The sequence below is a fragment of the Athene noctua genome, chromosome 5 (genome assembly GCF_965140245.1).
Source record: "Athene noctua chromosome 5, bAthNoc1.hap1.1, whole genome shotgun sequence".
NCBI lineage: Eukaryota > Metazoa > Chordata > Aves > Strigiformes > Strigidae > Athene > Athene noctua.
Window position 1 is genome coordinate 48,970,592 of NC_134041.1, and position 14,766 is coordinate 48,985,357.

Consider the following 14,766-nt stretch of genomic DNA (forward strand, 5'->3'; position numbering starts at 1 on the left):
AATATATAGATGATAGAAAATAAAATGAGACCTACTGGTACCGGTTTTTGTCCTTCAAAGAGTTTTTTCTTGAATCGCTCCCTTCACTAAAATTGTCTTCACCCTCTTCAGATTCCAAACTGCGATTGCAGCTCCGAATAGTTTGAAATATATTGTTTGCTGTTGATTCTTTTTCTGGATTATTTAAACCATCTTGGCCTACTCGTTGCAAGAAATTATCTTGTCCACTGTAATCTGAAACAAACTACAGATAACTAAAAGATTAATATAGTAATAAATAAAATATTGTGTCATAGAAGTCCCACCTGAAAAATTTTTACAAGAATTAAGAATATTTAGCACATATTTCCTATTAGCTTCTAATGGGATTTTGTACCTTCTTCCAATCCTAAACAGATCAAATCACTGCAGAAATTAAGTAACATAAATTACAGTAACTCCTGAAAACTTTTCAAAAGCGTCAGTCTTAATCTTTTCATGTAACAGGGGCATTTTTCTTTTAAAACCAAAATGATAAAACTGAAAGGAGTTGCTTCTTCTCGTAGACGAGAAGCTTGATCCACTGAGCTTCTGAATTCTGTTTTTAAGGAAATTAAAACCTTCCAATTCCCAATGAGTTAAATGGAAGGTCAAAGTATTTAACAGAAAATAGTTACATCTTTAAGGATTTAAGTACTTACTTTACCCAAAGTATAAACATGGTCCTTTGGTCCTAACCTTAATTTCCTCATACTCTGCTACTGAACTAGGTATAAACAACCAAATCTAAATTGCTACAGTAACTACGGGAATTAGATTGAGGTCCACGTAACTGAACAGTTTGGTAACAGCCTGGTTTAGAAATCTTTAATTAGATATTGACTTCATACAAAATAATATAATATAAAATAATATAAAGCAGTGGATGACTATGAACATAACCTCTTAGAATATCAATCTCATTTACCTCTAATGTTTCATCCTGGGAGTTATATCGTGGACAGAGTCTGATAAGGCTTGATGCTCCATCCAAAACTTCACAAAGCTCTTTTAAAAATACACCACAGAAAGGAACGACTTTACAGCCTGGAATATTGAGTGCCCGGTTGACCACTTTCCTGTATTCAGATGATGACTCATGTTGTGCCATAGCATCTTTCAGACTTCGCATGGTTTCAATATCAGACTGGTCCATAAATTGCCACATTTTTAAAACTTTTCTTGACCTATTGCAAAAAAAAGATCACAATATCTATTAAAAAAATTAAAACCTATTTACATTAAACCAATTTACAACCAATTTGCGGGTTCAACACCTGCAGCATATATGTAATAAAGGAAATTATCATAATTACTCAGAAATTAATGAAGGAAATCAAGGTCATTATTTTTGAGAATACTGCTTAGTGGACCATTTTTCCCCTTCTGAACTATTAAAGAGCAAATCTAAAAAGGAGAAAGAAGCAGCCTGACTAATGGTGTAACATTTGACATTTTAGTAACAGCTCAGCTTCATAAGACATACAAGTAGGCTTTCTAACATTTTAATTGCGTCATTGCCTTAAATTTATAAGGGCCTGGGAAGAAATAAAAAAAAATTAAGGAAATGGCATAAAGATAAACCAGACGGTTTATTACAAATTCCTTTACTTGTATTATGAACAATCCATAAAGTTAGCAAAAGTTTGGGTTTTTTAAATTAAATTTATTTAAAATAATTTACATTGATTTTTTTTCCCCATTTTACTCACAAAAGAAATTATGTATTTTCACAGAAATAAGTAAGTCAGGACCATGTTCCAGCTCTCAGGCAGCAATGCAGTGCTGTAGTTTAAAAGAATCTTTGATTTCAAACAGCTCCTGGTGCTCCCCACGGGCTGCAAGCACTGCTGAGAGTTCTCTCACCTTCTGAGCTGTATGTGTCTGTGCAGTGGTACAGCCTTTCTACACACCCCTGGCCCCAGACATACCAACAGGTCTGTAGAAACGCTAACAGTAGAACACCCTTAACCACACTTTCTGTCCCTGTCCCTGCTACTCAGCACTACCCTTCCTTTCCTCTCTTTACCTCATGCTGTGCAGATGCATTAGAGATAAAATAAAGCCCTTAATTGGCTTTGCATTTTCACTCACAACTTATGTGGCTTGGAGACTGTGAATGTATTCTGCTCAAAAATACTCCCCATGCCTATGAGTGTTTCAAATGTGTTTTATAAACCAAAAATGTAAACAAATAGCTCAATGAGAATCCTGACTAAACCACAAAGAGCAACAATACACACACTTTAAAGCTCTGTCACACAAATATGATATACAAGGAGGGTCAAAGCTAAGAGATGGGAAATCTGATCTTAATGCCTCTCTGTTCAGTCCAATTTGCCGCCCTCTGAACTGCTTATGCAAAGGCACTGCTTTCCTCCAGGTCTGGCTATATATATAAGATCATAACAGCATGAGATTCCAACATCAGTCAGTATAAATAAATTGGAGGCACTAAAAAAGGAAGTTTAGCTGTTTGGGTTTGTTGGGTCTTTCTGTTGTTTTGGGTTGGTTGTTTTTTTTTCTGCAATTTAAGATTGGCTCTTTTAGAATTTTAGAACAATTTTAGAAATGTTACCACAATTATGTTTCACTTGTGTTCTGGAAACTCCAACCCCAAGTTACATTAGTTTTAGTCGATTAGATAAACCACAACTGCTTTCCCATCTTCTTTTCATATTTTAAAAATTTCTGTTGAAAAAAAAAGTGTGTTTTCTAATGTAACATTTAGCATGTACTGGGAAAACTGATGGTGTCTCCAGAGCATTTTGAAAAAAACAGCTTTTAGCATGCTTCATTCTTCCAAAAGGGATTACTAGAAAGTCACAGGGTGAGATGATGTGATTTAGCCATGGATTTCTGCTTAGTCCATTGTTCTCCAGAGACATCTGCTTAACAGAAGCTGCAGTGTAATCTATCACTGAAAAGCCACTTAAAAAGAGTTGCCAGTACCTTAGCCCTGCCAGAAATTCCATTACAGCATTGTAGTTGCCCATATTCCAGCAGCATTTTGCCACATGTACTAAATATGAGAAGACTTCTCGTTTCTCCTCCATAGAACCTGCAGTCAGGATCAGCCAGGTAACCCACGAGCTCACCTTGTAAAACAAAATGGACAGTACAGTCAGCCAAAGCAATGTCACTTGAAGCATTCATGCACACTTGATGGATAACATGGGGGTTTTTTGGTTTCCTTTTGTCAGGAGGGTGTCAAAATTCTACTTATACACTCACGGCCAAACCACATATAAATTGCAAACGCACCTTACATGCAGACATACTCCCATTACAACAGTTAAATCATTAACAATTCTAGAAATATTCATATTAAACAAAAAAATACTGTATCTCAATATAAGATATTCTGAATATGCATTCAGGCCAGGAAGGAAAACAGACAGCTTAAGGAAAGCACTGTCTTCTAAAGCTGCCAGAGAGATCTGCAGTGTAAATTCTCATCTCAGCCTCACACCAAATAACCCTTGTTCTTACAAAATGAACAGTGAAAGTTGATATATTGAAATTTTGATTTTCACTCAATTTCACAAAACTGGTAGTTGTATTTAATGTATGGACTTGCTAATTCTTATATGCACTGAGCATTTAAAATAATTTACATTGGCTATTTGCAAGATCACAAATCAAGTAAAAAACAAACCACCACACTTTCCTCCATATTACCAACTTCTGTTCAGTGATTAATTAATGCCAGAATCAGAAATTAATTTAGTACAGGATTCTGTTTGTATTTAAACAAATAAAAAGCAAACCTTCATTTTATCAGTGTGCAGATATTCTTTCCAGTTTATGTTCCCACAACATCCATAAAAAGTAGCTGTATTTCACATGGAAACCTAATTTAAACCAACTGTTCCGTTTTACAATATGATTCCCTGAGGGCTTGAATTTTGTCATTGTGTAAACACTTAGGAAGCAATAAACATGATTTGTTTACTGACATGAGTTCCATTCTTTGGTCCTGAAGGATTCAAGTGTTTACAGACAATACCAGTGTGAGGAGAGGTTTATAAAAATTAGAAAATGTTAGTTCACTCCTCAGAAGGCATAGACTTTTATTTAAAAAAACAAGCATGCAAAATAAAATATAAATGCATTAGTACTAACAGGAAAAAAAACACTAAAAATACATAGGGCTTCCATGTATGCAAGTCTATACAGACAGTGTTCTAAGCCTCTCGCTCCTGAGAGCAGTCAAAGAATATGAAAAATATTTTACTGTTTAGTCTTTCTGATGCCCAAATCAAACAAGAACAATGAGAAATGTGCAGATAAGAAGACAAGCCATAGCTCCTATATATGCAAAGTGTATGTGTGTACAAAACTCCCACATTTTTAAGACTGAATTCCTGAAGAAATGGGGTTATAAAATCATTCTGTCCTTCATGCAGTGAGGACATACTGAGGAGTGCATGCCCCAGGGATGGGGATGCTCTAATGGGATTGAGAGGATCAGGGGACAACAGACCTATTAAGACTAGTGATTATTGAAAGAAAACAGGTTAATGGCTGTTTCAGTAAATATTGTACATTTTTATAACATGTAACAACAGAAAATATTAGGAGCAGATAACAGGTACAGAGAGTTTTCAACTAAAGTAGAACAAGTACCAGGGTCCAATGTCGTACATGTAAGCCTTCCCAAACACAGCCTTAATGCACTGTCACTGCAGAGGCCACGATACAAAAATAAATAAATAAAAACTATTAATATTGGCTGCCCTATACAAGATATATCTAACTGCTGCACCAGTTCTGATTGAGAATTTGAATTTAGCTGAAATTTTATTTGAAGTGCTCAACTGGTTATTTCTAAAATGTAAAAACTGAATCAATAAAGAAGTGTATACCTGAAGACCATGAAGGTATGGAAATATGCAAAAAAACCCCAGAGCATTGCATGACACAGGCCAAACAAGGGCAAAGCCAAAATAAAAGACTCAGAAATTGTGAAACAAAACAGTTAAATCTGTGATTCAAGGTTGGCATAAATTTGTTTGTGTATGCTGGAATGAAATTACATATTGCTTTTGGATATTATTCCCATTTTCCAGAAATGTCTCTGTTAGGGAATGCAAATGTTAACATGCAATCTCACCAAAAAATTAATATTTGTTTGGCATGAAATACCAAGTGTGGCAATGACAGTTTGATTAATATGTGTTTAAACATTTTAAAGAATAATATAATTTTAAGCAGATCTGTTTTAATCTAAAGTAGTCAAGATGTAATAGTCAGAAGAAAACTATCAAAATTGAAAAGTCTAAAAAGGTAATTGAATTCAGACTCCCCACTAAGAAGCAACCTTGAAACTAGGACAGTCACTTGCTAAAATTTTATTTAATAGAGAGTTTAGGACTGCTATAAACAGTTATGATGAACTCTTACAAACACTCTGTAAAAGCAAACAAAAAATTATAAAGGTCAGCATGAATAAGCCTTTGCAGCCTCGAGATGGCGTATGTATATGTAAGAGCAAAATAAGGGTGCAGGCAGTAAGTCTCCCATGAAGTTTATGTTCACTCCTCTTGCACTACAAGAACAGACATACAGGAAGAGTAGAAAACATTTTTTAAATCTTCCACTAAACAAGAAGGAAAAATTAAGTGTCTGAATCTCTAAATTTTAAAACAGAATGGGCAAAAGCAGATAAAATGGATTGGGCAGAATCAGGGGACAGAACCGAGCATCTAAAGATACAACCCACTCCTGAAAAATAATGAACATGACAGTTTTAGAAACATCAGTATTTTTATTTTTCTTAGAGATCAGGAAAAGTGTGAGGAGCAGGCTGGGATACTTCAGTCAGATGTAGGTAAGGGAAAATTTAATTCAAATCATTTTATGTATTGATGGATTTAAGAATGAAACAGAATTGATCCTCTAGATATGCTACAGGCTGGTTTGACTTGCCCTTTTTTGTCATATCTAGCAGTAACCATGAGCACAAATTGGCCTTTCTGGTGTTTCTGAATAGCACCGGGTCTCCATAAAGTTTTTCTATGAATTATTTAACTAATGGTTGGACTAGATGATCTTCTATGTCTTTTCCAACTTAGATGATTCTGTGATTCAGAGACTGTTGGTTGATTAATCTGATCATACCATAGAGTCCCCAGAGATGGGGATTATGGACTTCTCAAAAAGCATAATAGCCTGGTCCCCCAAAACCGATTTCTTGGAAGGTTTCATCAGTCTGAGACTAGAACAGAGATGATTAAAATGCAACAGTACTGTCAGAAAGGAGGGAGCAGAGGAAAGGAGCTGTGAGCAAAGGTTGTCTCCTTTCATTCAGTGAGGTTTCTGCTGAGTGCTGTGCTTAACACCTGCAACAGCTTTTCTGCTCCTAGTTTTTTTAGTGCAGACAGCTGGAAAGGGAAGAGAATTCAGACAGATAACAGAGCTGAGGGGGCATTTCTCCAAAACTAAATGTGGTCCTGGAGCCCAGCTGGGAAACAAACACAGAATTAATAAGCAGAACTATCAGTTATCCACTTAAAATGCCATGTGGGATTCTTCTCATAGAAGTTTTGAAGGTGGGAGATCTGGTTGAATCAATAGGTTTTAAAGGAGCAGAAAACTGAATCTGAACCTGAGCTGATTGAGGTCACTTCCCAGCTCTGAACTCCCTGAAGATTTTATTCTGCCCAGGGAGACTGAACTGATGGATCCAAGAACTTCATCATGAAGAACAATCTTCTAAAGCTCTTCAATAAATGCACACAGGGGTAGTTTGGGTATGCATTAATTTGCGATGATTACTCATAACGGCCACAGCTAAAATGAATGACATACAAACACTGAAATGTAAGTAAGTTGAAAGGACTGCAATCTTCAGGAAAAATCATGTATGATAGCTTAGAGGAAACTTAAATATATTAATTAAATAAGTATATTAATTAAACTCAGTAAACATACTCTTTAATTTTGTGATTTATTGATAAATATGTGAGCAGTCCAGGGTATGTCCTCAAAGGTATACCTCCACAGGAGTCACCAACATTCTCAAATTACTGTATATCTGCCACTGGATCCCCAAAATATCCGATATGCATATACTACATTTTTGCTGCCTGGGATGCATAAGCTTCCTCTGCACATGTGGTATTCAAGAAATAACAAACTTTTCAAGATCTTCATTCAAATGAAAGTTCAGAAGTGGGATTTCTCAGATGCCATCTGAGCTGGATGTTACCTCACATAAAAGAAAAGCATAAAACTCTGTATATGTACTTATTTCTTGGTGGCTACAGAATTGACCTAGAAGTTGAATTCAAAACTGTTTTTTCCACTTTGGCAAGCAAGTAGCACAGACAGTATTTTGGAGTGGCAGAGTTTCTCTGTCACTAAAACCAGGTGTGATCTCTACCTCCAAAAGGGGTTTTCTAGTAGGAGGAAGAGAGTAAAGGGAAGCTTCATCCTGGCAGGCTCTGACTTCTGGACACTTCAACCAGTGGGATACAGATGGCACCCCCTCTTCCAGCAGTTCATTCTTGGTTGGCTTACAGAGCTACCTCTGCACCTAACCCAAGGATGAAGTACCATCAGGTAGCCAGCTGCCTAGTTATCAGGCTGCCACTACAGCAGGATGGAAGGCTTCGCAGCTCAGGCAATGCCTGGACTAACTAGCTCCGGGACCACAGACAGCACACCCCTGCCAAAAGAGTGCACAGTAGCAGCCTTGCCAAGAAGATCAAAATACACTGTGAGTACTCCTCAAAGAGCAGTAACGCTCTTTGGACCAAGTTTTTGCGTTAGATACCACTTTAACATCAGGTCACAATCTACGTATCGACATACTAATCATTATTTCCTTAGTTTACATTTTTTTCACACTTGACTTATATAGTTCTGTTTATGTAACTCATTTTAAACTCCCTTCAGAACAGAAATCATCACAGCAAACCTATAATTAGATTTCCGCTGCACTGATGATGAGTCCGAAAAGTATGAGAAAATGTATCCTGGCTTCATTACTATAATCCACATGATTGCAAGACACAAGAAAAGTAATAAATTAAAACATGATCCACTTAAACAAGTACATAGTAATATCTGTCTCTTCATTCAGATGAATAAAAATGAGCGTCCTTCAGGATTACTGCATATTAATATTAAGTAGTAAACAAGCAAAATTAAATCAAATAGATACTTAGTTAAGATTTAAATATTCTCTGGTGCCCTAATACGGACAAGAACTGGCAACATTCTGCCAAATTAATTTCAGACATATTGTAAAGTAGCCTCATTTGGAAATTTTCAGAGGTATAAGAGCCTCCTTCAAATCTGAGTCTGAGCACACAGGGTCTGCCTCATGGCCAGGCAATGCAAACTGTAGCTGAGTAATGATCTCAAACACAGTAGTACAAAAAGATCTGTATAGTTCTAGATTTTTTGAAATTATCTTTTCATAGCACCTCTTACTATTTTAACTGCACTAAAATCTTTTCAATAAAGGTTTTTTTTAATGTTTTTAGGCTTATCCTACTTTGATCAAAGTTTTCAAATAAATTAGATATTGCTAATGCATTTGGGAAAGGCATATTAGAACTCACTATCTTCACACATACTGTGCATATTTCTAAGTCAGTGTCTGAGTCTCATTCAATGTTTCAACTTACTTAGAATTTTCACAACTGTAGCAATGATAGACCTTTATTAAGGATAGAGAAACCTTCCTTTTTCAGGACATCACATTCCCAGAAGGCTCCAGACATTTCTGTTTCGATTTTCAGATTTCCCTTTTCATTTGTTTTTGGGTTTTTTTAAAGGCCATTAGACAGAAAAGTTTCTATAATTCCACTGATACAATTAATTAAACTAAAAATTATAATAATTCATTCCTTTATATAGCTGCTAGAGAATGTATTCTGTGGGATTTTTTTAATGGGAATTAATTTATTGTTTATCTTTTATCAAAATGTAAATGCAGAGGTAGTATTGAGGGAGGAAACTATGACGAATCTCCACCTGCAATGCCCAGTGTTTTGTCATTTGCACTGCTTTACACTCATTTCCCCAGCTCTTAAGTTTATAAGACTTTTAAGCAATTCCCAAGCTACATAATTCAGTGGGCAATGCTATATAGAAGAAATGATGTCTTCTATTTTTATATTACATTTTTTAGGAACTTCATAATATTTGAGAGATGAGGCTTTCAGAGGTGAAATTAGCAAACACAGCTGTCTACCTGAAGTTTAACACTTACCATTGCTAGCAAGTAAAATATAACCTTTTGGCTCACCACAAAGTAACATTACAGTACATACCTTGTGCAGCACCTAACATAAAAATTAGCCGTGGATATCTTTCTATAATAAATTGTAGCGGATTTAACTACTGACTACACAGGAGCAAGAAAGTGTAAGTATGTGTAAAGTATATGTAGAAGTCGTCCCTGAACACAAAACAAGTTGATTTTCCAGACATCCAGATATAACCAAGCCATTTTGGTTTTAATGATTTTGCTTGATACACTCAAGAAATTTAAGTAAAATCTGAAGAACATGAATAATCCATGTAAAACAATAACCATCATCAGATACCACATACTATTTATGGGAAGAAAGAAAAACATACATTGTCTTGTTTAAAAGCAGAATTCTCAGTATATCAGTGTACTATGATTTCTCCCTCTTTAAAACAAAAATTAAATTCATCTTTCACAACATTATAAAATCTTTCCACAAAGTAAAAGTGTTGTTGGGGAATATTATTCTTTCAAAACTCTAAGGAGCAGATTCATTTTTATGAGGCTTTTTAAAACACCAGCAGTATGCAGCATTAGCACTAATAGCCGGTACCATGAGTTCCTTTGCATTGCTAACTATCCACGAACCCATCAGTGCATATGGATGAATACAGGATCACAGTACATAACACAGAACTGGTTTATTTTACACTGGTTTCACTAAAGGTTCATTATTAAAACTTTGGGGCTTTTGGTATAATGTGCAATATAATTTTCAGATGCATTTTAAAAATGTGAGTATTTTAAATTGCACATCTTATGAACAGATGGTTCACTTTACATGCCCGAGTGAAATTATATAACCTTACAAAGAACATTTACCATTTTAAATCTGATTAAACACTATTCCAAACAAGGACTGGAAACAGTTTGATATTTGTACAAACATAATCTTTTTTAAAGTATTATGCAAACCCATTTAGGCATTGCAAAAAAATGCTGAACTAAGAGACAGAGTGCAATATTTATTTACATTCCATTATTTCAGTAAAATGATATGTCTCTGGTTTGCTATTGAGGATTTAAATTTGTGTTTTGAATGAACAATGAAGAAAACTTACACATTTAAATCATTAAAAATAAAACTATCATCAACTAGTGTCCTAAATAGCCATATTTTTAATTAACTTTACTGAATATAAGAATGACTTAGTGAATGATCAAACCACTCCAGTAGCAGTGCTATACTGTAGCAATTCAAACATTTTTATGTTCTTAGCTTATTCTCTGGCAAATCAATTTTTCCAAGAAATCATCTTATGTATTGAACATTTTATTTTGCATTTTCAATTCCATAGAGGGATTACATTCAAACAGCTGTTTGAAGAATCAGTCTGGTGCAACTTTCAATCTAAGACATCACAATCGCTTTGTATGCTTATCTCAGCATGGAAAATTAAATGCTTAATTTTGTTTTAAGTTTTTATTGCTTTTCATTTACTTGAAGCTGTGGCCAGAAAGATTAAATTATAGGTCACTCTCTTCATGTTTATATAAAGTGACACGTGAAATTATTTTAAATGTTTACATAAACATAAATGTTTACGTAAGCATAAATGTTTACAACACGTACATTGAACTTGTGTGTCTGTGGTTGCTTTGCTGATGAGAGGCAGAAGAGTGGCTTGGAGTAAAGTCCATAAACATGCAAGAGTCTGGGAGGGTAAAAATACAGAAGAAGAAACTGCCCTGGAAGACTGTGAGATACCATAAAGGTATGATACAGAGTAAAAACCACATAGCACTCAAGGTGAAGAAGCAGGGCAAACTCATAATACCAAACAGGAATCGGAGAAAAGAACTAAATGAAGAAGAGAAAGGCACAGCAAGCAACAAGGAGAGATGGAAAAAATATGTTGTTATAATTCTCAGGGTCCTAAAACACACTTAAGTACCATTTTCCTAATCTCTTCTCAGATGCCACGGCTCTGCTAACTGCATAATCTACTTAATAGTTTCCTCCCACAGTTTTTATACATCCATGAAAACTAAACTTCTGGTAGTCAGTGCTCTATCAAAGATAGATGTTACTGTATTTCACTGTCCTCCTCCCACACTAGCCACTAATTCAGAAACAGCTTTTAATTACATTTAGTAACAGGAAAAAATATCTGCCTTGAGTTTGATCCACTGCTTTTCTCTGACAAGACTCTATGATCAATTTGATATTATTAGAAGCAAATGAAATATCAGCTGGGTCTCACTGATGAGTACATGTTGTGCCCAAGTCTCCATTATCATATACCTGCAGTTTTAATCAAACTTTCAAAGTCTACGCACTTTATTTATAGTTGGTGATACTGAATGTGTGTAGCCCAGAACTTTCATGATAAATAAAAACTGAACAGCAAAACACCTTTTAATTATCTGTGTACATGTGTCACAGGCTACAACAGAGCTTTGAATTCTTGTAGCACAGTAAAAAAAAAAAAAAAAAAAAAAAAGAGGCAAAGAAGTTAAAGCATTTAAGAATATTTGAAATATCTACAGGTGGATTTGCTTCTTCCACTCCTAGAAATCTGAATTAATTACTGAATTAAACTTACATGCTATAAACTGGCACATGTCACAGACCCAGTTTTTTCTCAAATACATCTGGCTTAGCAATACATTTATTTTTATTTATATAGGGATACTATGCATCCTTAAAATATACAAAACAATTCTTCTCTACCTGAAAAATATTTTAATATATGCTAATTTCTATCTTGCAACATTTTTAAGTTTGGAACTATATACTTTCCAAAAATACAAGGAAAGTCCATCACTTTAAAGAAGGCTTTCCTACTGTCTTCTGGCAATAAAGCCAGAATTGGAACAAACTTAGAATATTCTACCAAAATTATTTAATAAAAATCTTATTTAGCCATCTGCTGTTGAAAATTTAACCAAATCTATTTAGAGAATCTGAAACAAGGTTTTCTTCAAAACATTTATAAAGTAACAGAACTACTGATACTAACGGGTAAGGAAATAAACAACATGAACAAGAATGTACAACACATGTAGGAACAAGATGTACAACACAAACAGAATTTCAGATCAAGTAGGTTAAAGGGACAGAAATGTCATTCCCTCTCTCCGAGATCATTTGAAACCTCAGCCTGTTGCAAGAAGAAAGTGAGAGAAAAAACAATAGGATCCATTCATTCTAGTGCCCAATTTCCCTACAATACAATAATTTAAAAACAAAATTACTTTCAATGTTTTCAGTTTCTCTTTTGAATGTCTTCTTGAAATATTACAGAGAATTTGGTTAAGTTTTCTATACAGTACAGAGACAAGAGGTCAAAACACTGAAACTTTATGACAGCTGAGATTACAATTGCCATCCTAGAAAATTAGGATGACCACTGGATCAATGAAAGTTTAGGAACATATCTGAGGCCTAAATGCAGAAACAGTTAACTTTTTCCTTTTAGTAATTTAACTTCTCCTTGGACTTTGATTATTTATTAAATCTGATCTAAACTTAAGGATTAAAGAACAACTGAAAAAAGATGCATTTTAATAATAGTATTGTAAAAGAACTTTTCCAATAAATAAAGTTCAAATTTCAGCCACATTTAGATGTCTAAGATAGTGCATGCACTGCCTAGAAGAGCTGAAGATGCAGGTGAACACAATATATAATTTTCTCTCCCTTTTTCAAATCCAGCAAAACTCCTGGTTTGGTTTTCAGTGTTTTATGCCACACTATTACATTACTCCACACTATTACATTACTCCAACTAAGTGATTTATTGGATCTGTTCTTCACACGGGAACTAGCACCTTGCTAATTGCAGAACACCAGAATGCATTGTTTCTTAAGCAAACCTATTTATTTATTTTCATTCATTCTGAAATATGTGTATTTCAAATCCCTTAGGAGCATGGTATAAATTCTCACAGTTCTTTTCTCCTCCTCATTAAATATTTGATAAATTATTAGATAGTAATCTATATTCTTTCTGTGGCATAGTATATAATCACAGTGATTTGGTAATACCTTTCATCTGCATCTCTCATCCTTCTGTGGTTATCCACCATTTTTAACTTTCACTTTTTCAGGTCTACTGCATCTATTCCCCGTGTTGAAAAGTTCTCTAATTCTTTGATTAGTTTTTAGTTTAGCTTGAGTTTTATGAACTGTTTCTTAAACAGTAGTGACCAGGCTTTCTTTAGCAGCATTACAGAAGTTATTTAAACTTCAGTGGCAATCTCCACCATGACTATCACAGTACCTCTAGGGAAGCGAAACCTGAAATAACATGTCTATGTATGTAAACATTACAGACCTCTAGTGACTGGGCTCTATGTCATATGAACTTCTGTGTGTCTGAAAACTCCATCAGCGACAGTAAATAATAAAGACAAACTGCAACAATAGCAGATTTTAAGATTCTTATATTCCTGTGAATATTTTATTTCCCTGTGAATGTCTGTGAAGACTTGAGAGCTGGAATAACCCAAAACTTTTCAAATACAAATTAAATATAATCTGAGAAAGTATTCCATCCCATTTTGTGGGATTCAAGTAGACCATTCATGACTGACCTTTCTCACAAGATATTTTTTTAAACATTGGGTGGTCAAGCTCCTTGCCATGTCAGCCACCTTGATTAACATAATAGGTAATAAACTGCTACTTGGAAACCCATGACAAAAAGACATGGGGAAATACATAATGCCTGAATCCTCTCTAGTTACTGTCAGGCCTAAGCAATAACCATGGTCTCTTAAACAAAGGCAGTTTCTGTTTCCCAGTCTCAGCAGCACAGGATTTGCCAGTTGCATGTTTGTGGAGTGCTTGACAGTAGGTTTAATCCATGCTATCCATCTTTCATGTCTCTACATTACTTACACTACTACTACTTTCTTCCCTACCATTCTTGACAGTGAAAAGAAAAAACTGTATACATTAAGAGGATCTAGACTGCTATAATTTTCATCTTTTGTGAATATTAATAAAGGTAATTATCTCTCCAATCTATGTTTACTTTTTGAAGATCTTCATATATCAGAAACAAAAGCCACTCAGTTTCATCCAGTATCTGTGACAAATAAAGGTATCTCCAGCTGCAATAGAGTTCCTTGCTGTACCCCTGAATTTAGGGTCAAAGCATACACTTAAGCCACGCAAAATAGGGCAAGGTGAGCACTTATCACAGTTCCTGAGGTGAAGGAATGGTACCTCTTCCATAATATAGAGGGCTCAGTCCACTGACACCCCAAGCAGACACTGACACTGTGACAAGTATGTTCAGGTTGTTGCAGGTTAAAAACAAATTGTGTGGCTCTTCAGGCAAGGTGTAAGCAGGCTGTGGAAACTTTGCCACAAAGACAAGCTCAAAGCACAGAGGAGTTCACCTACACATTTCAGTTGGTTACTTTGCCTGTAAAGCAGGAATAGAGCTCTTATTAAAAAAAAAAAATCAGGCAAGGCCCACAAATTAAATTTATACCACCTATCACTACTTATTTTTTGCACTGTCACT

The 14,766-nt window shown here is 35.0% G+C and overlaps 1 protein-coding gene across 2 annotated transcripts in view; it reads right to left on the minus strand.

Annotated features, from left to right (window-relative positions):
- PLCE1 (phospholipase C epsilon 1) overlaps window positions 1–14,766 on the minus strand; it is a 161,761-nt gene that overhangs the window by 43,668 nt on the left and 103,327 nt on the right. For both annotated transcript variants that reach the window (XM_074907442.1, XM_074907441.1), the window contains exons 5-7: window positions 2,971–3,116; window positions 947–1,205; window positions 36–244 (exon numbers count right to left, since the gene is read on the minus strand). In XM_074907442.1, coding sequence (XP_074763543.1) covers window positions 36–244; window positions 947–1,205; window positions 2,971–3,116 — 614 coding nt within the window. The remainder of the gene's footprint in view (window positions 1–35; window positions 245–946; window positions 1,206–2,970; window positions 3,117–14,766) is intronic.